This window comes from Chenopodium album, chromosome 6 (genome assembly GCF_948465745.1).
Source record: "Chenopodium album chromosome 6, dcCheAlbu1.1, whole genome shotgun sequence".
Lineage (NCBI taxonomy): Eukaryota > Viridiplantae > Streptophyta > Magnoliopsida > Caryophyllales > Amaranthaceae > Chenopodium > Chenopodium album.
The window spans coordinates 6,974,147-6,983,901 of NC_137839.1; the positions used below are offsets into that span (position 1 = coordinate 6,974,147).

The 9,755-nt window shown below is 34.4% G+C and overlaps 2 protein-coding genes across 2 annotated transcripts; both read left to right on the forward strand.

Moving 5' to 3' along the window:
- The first annotated feature begins 1,554 nt into the window (after positions 1 to 1,554).
- On the forward strand, positions 1,555 to 2,349 carry LOC145636594 (uncharacterized). Its single transcript, XM_081688170.1, has 2 exons — positions 1,555 to 1,907; positions 2,271 to 2,349. The coding sequence occupies exons 1-2, from the start codon at positions 1,555 to 1,557 to the stop codon at positions 2,347 to 2,349; spliced, it is 432 nt and encodes a 143-aa protein (XP_081544296.1).
- On the forward strand, positions 2,149 to 4,533 carry LOC145634446 (putative GDP-L-fucose synthase 2). Its single transcript, XM_081685871.1, has 3 exons — positions 2,149 to 2,349; positions 3,186 to 3,296; positions 3,397 to 4,533. The coding sequence occupies exons 2-3, from the start codon at positions 3,278 to 3,280 to the stop codon at positions 4,344 to 4,346; spliced, it is 969 nt and encodes a 322-aa protein (XP_081541997.1). The 5' UTR covers positions 2,149 to 2,349; positions 3,186 to 3,277; the 3' UTR covers positions 4,347 to 4,533.
- The last annotated feature ends 5,222 nt before the right edge of the window (positions 4,534 to 9,755 follow it).

Consider the following 9,755-nt stretch of genomic DNA (forward strand, 5'->3'; position numbering starts at 1 on the left):
ATCTTACAAGATTCATGGTCCTGGGATGGAGATTGGTATGATATGGCGCCGAGTGCAGTAAGTAGTGCATTAGTGTTGGATAAATATAAATTGGATCAAAGTCATCAAACAATATGACAGTAAGCATAAGAACAACTAAGGCACGGCGACTAGTTCTCTTAAGAACAAATTTACAACCTCCGTTAATTATTATATGCAATAAAGGAATATTTTATGTCTCAGGTAGTACTTCTCCTTAAGTATTGTGTTTTATGAGACAGAACAATGAAGACTGATCACTTAGCAGGATAGTGTACTGTTTTTATAGGATCAAATTAAGGATTGAACATATTTACTTGTGCCTTGCGGCTTGGGCTGAGGTCCTTTTTTTTTTTTTTTTAAACTTTTCGGATGTTTTGGGCGAAAGGAATTGGGCCTTGAGGCACAACAATGTGATGCATGCTTTGCTTAGGAACTTGGAGACTTTTTTATGAAACTGCATGAGTAGTTCACTATCTCACTAGTCATATAGTTCTTTGACTTGCAGACTTGAGCTGATCAAAATGGCTTGATTAGGCTCTTTGTAAGATAGTCGAGAATATGTTTTATACGTACTCTTATCACATGAGAGGCTATTGGGCTTGAAGTGTAGATGGAGCATGGGACCTCATCATGCCCTGCGCAAAATATTCTACTTGAAAGTAGGGGGTGGATAAGATTTGAACCCTTGACTTTTTTGTCACGCTGGTTCTGATACCATATTAAAGGATTATCTCAACCAAAAGTTTAAGTTGATGGTTGAGGGTTTGAGGCGTAGGAATATGTTTTATAACCCCTAAGGATTTCACTAACTTTATCCGTATTTGTGAGCTAACAAATATATATTCGAACTTGGGGAAAAAACAAACAATTACTCCAGATCATTTTGTTACATTTGCTTAATGTGCGTATTTTTCATATACTTGTACTAAACAATTGACAAAGTAAGGGTATGTTTTCATACGATTATTTTCAGTTCAGTTCAGCTCTAATAAGTTCAGTTCAGTTCAACTCTAATAAGTTCAGTTCAGTTCAGCTCCTGATTTCCTTCTCTTATTAAATATTCATTTCATTTCAGTTCAGCTCTAATAAGTTCAATTCAATTCAGCTTTTATCAGTTCAGTTCAGCTCATTTCAGTCAATGAGAACATGCCCTAAGTAAGTAACCCAACGCAATAACCTGAATCTGATACTTCCTCCGTTTCCTTTTAATTGACACGTTTCTTTAGTCACGTTTGTCAATGCACAAATTCAATGATTAATATCTTTAATTACCAATAAGCAAAAATTATAAAAAGTTGATATTTTGTAAATATATATTATAAGTTTATAACGAATCTATCAAGATCCCACTTGAGTACTTAACTATATTTTTCTTCACATAAAAATCACAAAACATGGTCAAATGAAAGTGTATAAATAGTGCTAAAATAAAAACGTGTCAACTACGCTGCCATTCTTCAATCGGCTACTGTGGGTTTTGGTGGGGTAATGCGCGACCATATAGGTGATGTTGTGGTTGCTATGTGTATGAAGATGGATGGCTGCTTTGAGGTTGATGTCATGGAAGCAATGGCTATGAGGAACGCATTGCAAGTCACACTAGAGGCGGGTTTCTCGAGTGTTTGTTTGGAGACTGACTGTCTCAAGCTCTACTCGCACCTATCGAAGGCAATAGTCACCTCCACTGCTTTTGGGAGGATAGTCAACGACATTCTTATGTTAACTCGCTCATGCCAGGCATGCTCTTTCTCATTTGTGAAGCGTTCAGGCAACAAGGTGGCACATAGCTTAGCCAAATTGTGTTCTATTTATTTTGATTTTAGAGTTTGGTTGGAGGATTATCCTCATGATGTAGCTGAACTTGTGTTGGCTGATTTAAGCCAAATGTTTGATTAATAAAGTTGCCTAAGCTTCCCGTCAAAAAAAAAAAAAAAAAAAAAAAAACGTGTCAACTAATAACTAATAAAAAACGAAAGTAGTATAACACTATTACATGAATCATCTACTTCGTAGTTTCAACCTGAAAACGACCTAATGACCCAATTAACATCCAAGTGGCCCTAACCGGCTAGGAGCATAGGAGGGACCGAGGGAGTACTAAGTTAGTAGTTACAGTTTGCACGATAGCCGTTTAAAGCCCTTGTTCATAAATAAACAATTAAAATATTTATCACAGTTCATCAAGCTCCAAAAAAGAATATCCAATTTCATTCTATACAAAATTAAATTGTGATAATTCTCATTTATAGGAATTTCACAGAAGCATCACCACCCAATCAGGCAATCAGCAAGAACTCAGAAGCAGCACCCGCTATCACCGACACATAGGTAAAGAATTGTACTTTGAAAACCCTTCTTTCTCTCTCTTCTTGTTGCTAAATTTTGCTTGAATCTGTAGAAACCCAGATTTGAAATCTTGATTATAATGTAATTTTATGTAATTCCCACAAAATTTGGAAGTGAAAGTAAAATCTGGGTCTTTGAGACATAATGTCGAACAGGTAATGTGCATATTGTATTAGATGATTTAGATCAATGGGGTCTGATCTATTCTCCAAAAGGGTAGTTTTTTGGCATCATGATTTCTCTATTCTTTTCTATGATCTGCTAGTAATATGAATTATTGTTTTTTGGGTGGATTGATGAAATTAGATTACTTAAATGGTTGAGTAGTCTGAATGCAGATCAAATGTGATGAAATGTAGTGATTTGAAATATGATTGTTTGGGTAGATTGATGAAACTATCAAATGGGATGAATAGAAGTCAATATTGACTGCAAAATTGCTGTCAAATGGGATGAATAGAAGTGAATATTGAATGCAAACATGTTGTTTATTAGTATTGTAATTATTAAGAAGTGGGAAATGAACACTGAAATCTTCTTCCATGGTTGCAATTTGCAAACAAAGGTTTTGACTTGGGACCAAAATCTTCATTTTGGATTGAGATTACAAGATTTTATCATGTAGGTTCTTCGATATCATAGGCGATTTTCATTAGTGTTTGTGCAATTGTTAGTAAAAAGATTTCTTATGACATAACATTATTATTTTTCCCTGTGTTTTAACATCAACTATAGATTACAGTAACATTGATTTGTGCCGCCTGAAAATTGAAATGTCTGGATCTTCCACTGATAAACTGATTGTTGGGTGTCTGCAGATTTGGAAGTTGCCCTTTTATGCATTAAACATTATCTAAATCAGAGTTGAAGCTCTATCTGTGGTTGCTTCGATTCTGCCTCTTCCGTAATCATGGTTGACACCAATGCTGGTAATTTCACGCTTCATCCTTTCCTCCTTGATCTCTCATATTTTCTGTATGATTTGAATGATTTGATCTATATCGTCTTATTATCTTGATTTTGTTTCAGGTTCCTTCTTCTCTGAAAAATCGGCGAAGATTTTTGTAGCAGGTCATCGAGGGTTAGTGGGATCTGCCATAGTTCGCAAGCTGCAATCTTTTGGATTCTCCAACCTTGTTCTCCAGACACATTCTGAACTTGACCTCACTGTCCAATCTGCTGTTGATACTTTTTTCGCTTCTGAGAAGCCTAAATATGTTATACTTGCTGCTGCTAAAGTTGGGGGAATCCATGCTAATAACACTTACCCTGCCGATTTCATTGCCATTAACCTTCAGATTCAAACCAATGTCATCCACTCATCTTTCACCCATGGTGTCGAAAAACTCCTCTTTCTTGGCTCCTCCTGCATTTACCCTAAGTTTGCTCCTCAACCAATCACGGAATCTGCACTTTTAACTGGTCCTTTGGAACCCACCAATGAGTGGTATGCCATTGCTAAAATTGCAGGAATCAAGATGTGCCAAGCTTATCGAATTCAACATAATTGGGATGCAGTTTCTGGTATGCCCACTAATTTATATGGCCCTAATGACAATTTCCATCCTGAGAATTCCCATGTTTTGCCTGCGTTGATTCGGAGGTTTCATGAGGCGAAGGTGAGGGGTGATAAGGAGGTGGTTGTGTGGGGAAGTGGGTCTCCTTTGAGGGAGTTCTTGCATGTCGATGATCTTGCTGATGCTGTAGTGTTTATGATGGACAAGTATAGTGGGTTGAGCCACTTGAATGTCGGGAGTGGCAAGGAGGTGAGTATTAAGGAGTTGGCTGAGCTTGTGAAGGAGGTGGTTGGATTTGAAGGGGAGCTTGTTTGGGATAAGACTAAGCCTGATGGAACCCCAAGGAAGCTTATGGACAGCTCAAAGTTGATGGAATTGGGTTGGGAACCCAAAATTTCTCTTAAAGATGGTCTTGTAGATACTTACAAATGGTATCTGGAGAATTACGCTGCCAAGCATTAATGCTTGCATTACTCAGGTGAAGACTGTTCCCCAGCTTGGCAGATATTAGTTGCTTGTTTTGATACTGTTAATTTGTATCCATTACATGATAAAGCTATTTGTAGTACCTTTTTTGTTTAAAATTGTACCATTTCATATCATAAGTATTCTGAAAACCTTAATCTTATAAATGAATTATGTGACCATCCTTTTTTGAGCTAATTGCCATATTGATCAAACTGTTTCATTGAAAAAGGATTCTTTTCTGTTTATGCTTATGTCTTTTCTTTCTCCATTGAATAGATTTTGGCTTGAAGTTTTTTAGTTGATTTGACTTGTAGTTCACTAAATTTGATGCAAGGTAACCTACTTGTGCAAACTTTTTCTTGTTTGTTGATGTAGAACTATAAATGTTAATGTTGAAATCATTACAAACATGGGGATGCAGATTTATGATTATGATGTTGTGCATTGTAAGATGCCATAGTAATCGGTTATTTCATCTCATATTAATTAAAGAGTACCTGTTTAAAGGTCTCATGGGTTGGTTATTTGTTAGCTTCATAGTCTTGTTAGATGTTGTGTCAATCCTACTAAGTAATTTGGCTATTTTGGTGCATAGTAGAATTCTCAGGCACGTAGAAGAATATGAGCAAATGGCTAAGTAGTGAAGGCATGGGATGGCACATATATGTAGTAGACTAGTAGTATTAGTGTTGTGTACAAATGAGAACTCATAACCTCTTTTATAGGCTAGTTGTTCCTAATCTTCCTATACAAAGACCTTCTACCTAGAGCCTTTCTAGGCAAAATGATAGACAATCTTGCGAGAATTTTTTTTCAAATTATTACTGTTATTAAAAGGTTACACAAAAGTATCTTCACTAACCCCCAATAACGTCTGTTATGGAATTAAGTTCTTCTAGAGGTTTCCACAAAAACATCTTGAGGAACTACAGAAATGATAATAACACCTGTATCTGATTACCTATTTGGATTCACTATGCCCCAAATTCCGGATAGAAAATGCCACAAAAGCCTAAATTTCAAAACTATGCAAGTATTTGTTCCTAATTTCCTATGTTTCTGCAGTCCATGATAATCAAATGAGTGTTGTTACAGACTTATGGGTGAAATGGCTGCTTAGAGGCAGCAGAGGCAGCTTGGGGTTGCCCGCATGAGCTGCGATTGACATTGATGTCTTTTGTTATAATCTAAAGATTTAGCCTTGACGTGGTGGCTGCTACCTCATAATTTGATGACAAGATAGTTGCTTCCTAAATTGGTGCATTGTTTCAGGAGTTTATACACTGCAAGTACAGGTAGAGACAGGGACAAGGATTTCTGTGATTAGTTCTTTGATTGATAAACAAGAATTTTTTGGGTAAGGTTGTCTGGATACAATAATGCAGGTACTCTAATGTGAAAATTATTGCTGGTGTCAAGTGACTAGTCTATGAATTTCTGCAGGATAATGGGGATGAGGAATCAATTGTCTACATTTCTGCGTCCTTTCAAGTTATTCTGTTTAATTTTGTGAAGTATATATTTACAAGATTGCAAACGATTGGTAGAATGTCCAAGTTCTCGGTCTTCCCACTTCTTGTTAAGCTAGTTCAGTGTTTCCTAAAAAATGCAGTTTACAGGTGTAACTGGTTTAAGGTGTTGGGGTTGAATTTAAGTTTCATTGTGTACTTCCATGTTTCTACCTGACTGTTTTGTTGAAAAGAAGGCAATGGGAGTGTATCTTTAGACCGAAGAAGGCTCGGCAAAGGCCTTGCCCGATTGCGCCTGCTGTTGGTTTAATTGTTAACTTGCTTTATTTTTGGTTATGTGCTACAGAACAGTACTTACCAGAGTTACCACTTCGTATTTCGTATTACGCGAGTATTTTGGTGATATAGACTGGGCAAAGGATGCCTCCATTTCATAGTGTAGATTCATTTCCTCCCAGAAATAGGCCTGCTTATGCTAACATAATTCAAAAGAATTGAACTGGATCATCCTCCAGGATATCCAAGTGTGATCCTTAAGAGTCTAAGAGATCTGTTTCAATTCTCGACTAATTATTGAATGTACTTCGAGAACGATTAAACTAAACTAAGTCGGACACCCCTTGGAGCTGATCGAATTGGCCCAGGCTGGCTCCATTTAAGGCGGGTGTGGGCTGAGAATGCTTGGTAGTCAGGGAATCTAGCTCAAGAGTCTAGTTTGGCCTTAGATTCGTTTGGCTTGGCATGAATAATGCGGATTCAGGCAGAAATTTTAAGGCTGATGCCTGGACCCATAATGAGCCTGGACCATTAAAACAGAAGCTTTAGATTGGGAAATATGGGAAAATTTGAGGCATTATGGCTATATTTAGTTCATCAAGTCATCATGAAGTTTAGAATATCATTTCTAATGTCTATATTGCTTTGGATTCTGCTAATTTTTTACATGAAACATGTTGGAAAATGTTTTACACCCCTTTTTTATTTTTATTTTTATTTTTGAAGTTTTGTAGTTTGACAACCACAAAACTGTTTGATCGACTCTTTGGAAGGTATAACAAGATGCAAGTGAAGTAGACAATTAGTTGGGTTATAAAAGATGCATGTGGAGGAATTTTGAACTTGTGGTATCAAAAAATTACTAAAAGAAAATATAGTAGAGTTAATAGTACGTTTAAAATTTAAATATTATACTGCGTATGTAGTATGTTAGGGTAAAGAAAAATGTAGTAAATTGTTAAAATAAAAGTGTAACACTAAAAAAAATACTACCTAGTACCTACTGATTAACATTTTTTTTTTTTTGACAATAGCAACTGATTAACAATTGTAACAATTAAAAGAAATAGGCATTCTTATATGTATACAATTCCACATAAAGTTTTTTTACATAAGGATATTTTTTGGCTCATTCTCATTTTAAGATTTTGAAATTAGCAAAAGGTTAACCCGAGCATATGTAGAACTTTCAATTGAAAAATAGTGGAAATAATTTACTGATAGATGTTTTTTTACTTGTATTAGCAAATTGTACAAGCTCAGTTAACTTTCTAATGAGTTGCCAATCACTCTAATTTCGATTTTTAATATGAAGAATAGAATAATGGGTTATTCGTGATAAATAATGGATTATTCTTATATATTAAGTCTGATTTTAAGCAAATTCAAGTGATTTTTTAGGGAATACTGCCATTGAATAGTCTCAATACTTATTTTGTCAAAACTTATCTGGCTTTATTTTGTCTAGAAAAGAGACATATTTGTTGAACCATAAAACCCCTTTATAAATCAAATTAAAGGCCTATTTAATTCAGCTTATATTCAATTCAGTTCAGCTGCATCAGTTCAGTTTAGCTCTTAATTTCCTTCTCTCATAAATTATTCATTTCAGCCCTATTCAGTTCAGTTCAATAAATGTTAACAAGCCCTAAGCCAATATCAGATCTATTGTCAATTAATTTATTACGTAAAAAATAATTTTTAAGCCATGTTAGGTTACGACTTACAAGAAGGTTTAATAACTTGTTTATTTGTTAAAAGCATTATACTCCTTAATAAAAACAACTTATGACACCTACATTAACCTTAAAGTATGATAAAGGTGGTCTAACCCTAGCAATTAGGAGTAATATACTAGTCATAGCATATAATTTTATACCCTATATAAATTAGGATTTAGGAGTGATCTCTAACTTAAAAAATAAATTAATCATGAGATTATGATAAACTAAAGGGGAGTACTACTGTACTAGACTACTATAGTGTCCATTGTCCAACATCAAAACAAATATCGAGCCAAGTGAGACACTTGAAAGGACCCCACTAAAAATAAAAATTGAACAGTAGCACTATCACTAAAGATTTTTAAGTAAGTGCAAAAATACTTGTAATTATTTTGACATCAAAGGAAGAAGGAAAGAAAGAAAGGTTTCACGTGCACAGAAAAAACCGAAATATAGGAGCAACCCAATGTCCAACAGTTCCTGCTTTGTGCTTTGATTTGATAGGACACTTCTATGGCTGCTCCCTCCACATTTTTTCTTGTCCTTCTTTTTGTTCTTATTTTCATGCCTCATTCTGTAGAGACGTAAACGGAATTTGATCTCATGTCTTTCGGCAAAAATCAGTTAGAGTACGAATTAAGGGTCATGATTTACTAAACTGAACTGATTAAAGCTGAACTGAACTGGTTGGAGCTGAACTGAGCTGAAATTAAGCTAAAGAGAATAGGTCATAATCTTGTTTTTGTGTCTTGCTAATTGTATTATTACTCTATAAGTAATACTATACTCCGTATATACTTAAAATTGCTCTACATTGGGTTCCGACTTACGGAGTACTGTATGAGGGAGTAGAGTATATACGGAGTATAGTAAAATTTGGAACCCAATGTACGAGTAATTTTTAAAATTAAATAGAAATTGCATGTGGTCTAATTGGAAAAAAACTCTCCTCTCTGATATTATATTTTTTTTAACCATTTACTGACTAGTGACGAGTCATTGCCATCAATGTACGGAGTACTATTGCTACCAAATTTCAAAGACATTATGAGAAACCAATCAATGCAACATACATAAAAGCCAAAGGTTATAAATTATTTTTAAAAATAATTAGGAAAAATATCTAACAATGTACATAATAATAGAAAGATCGGGTTCGCTATAACTAGAGGGGTGGGGCCCAAATTGTATCTCGGCTCCCTACTAATTTTTTGTAAATTGATTGGATTTGTAGATTTTAATGATAATAATAATAATAATAATAATAGCAATTAAAAGAAAAAATGTATAACCCAATATTACTTAAACAATGTGCATATGTAAGATGTAACAATATAAATGTAACTAGTTCCAATGAACAAGAAAAGATACAAGAATGGTAAAAAAGACTAAAAGCCAAATAGAAAAATGACAATGGTTTTTTAGACTATGCTGCTCCACTGCTCAGAACATTGGACTCTGAATCCAACATTTTGAATCAACCATTTTTCAAACATACCTTTTTAAACCATACTTAATTAATTATAATTAATAATTCAATTTTTAATAATGAGATATTAACTTATTAAGAGTGTATGACCGATACATTAAACATTAATTTAACATTTATAACACTGATTGACGTATGATTTTGTAGTACTAAAGATATGGCGTAATCCCTTTGGTTGTGAATAACTAAAGTACTAAACCGTATTCTAATTAAGAGAATGGGTAATAATAATTTGCTAAATGAAGCTCAAATTAAGTGCAAAAAATGTTATGAAATCGGATCAAGAAAAGGGTACAAAAGTAAATAAAGGAAAATAGAAAAACACAGCAAATAATTATATCCAAATCAACTTCATATGAACAAGATTAAAATAATTAAAAACAAGGGAAAAAATAAAATTAAAAAAAAAAAGGTGGGAAATTTTACTAACAAATCATAGATTGAG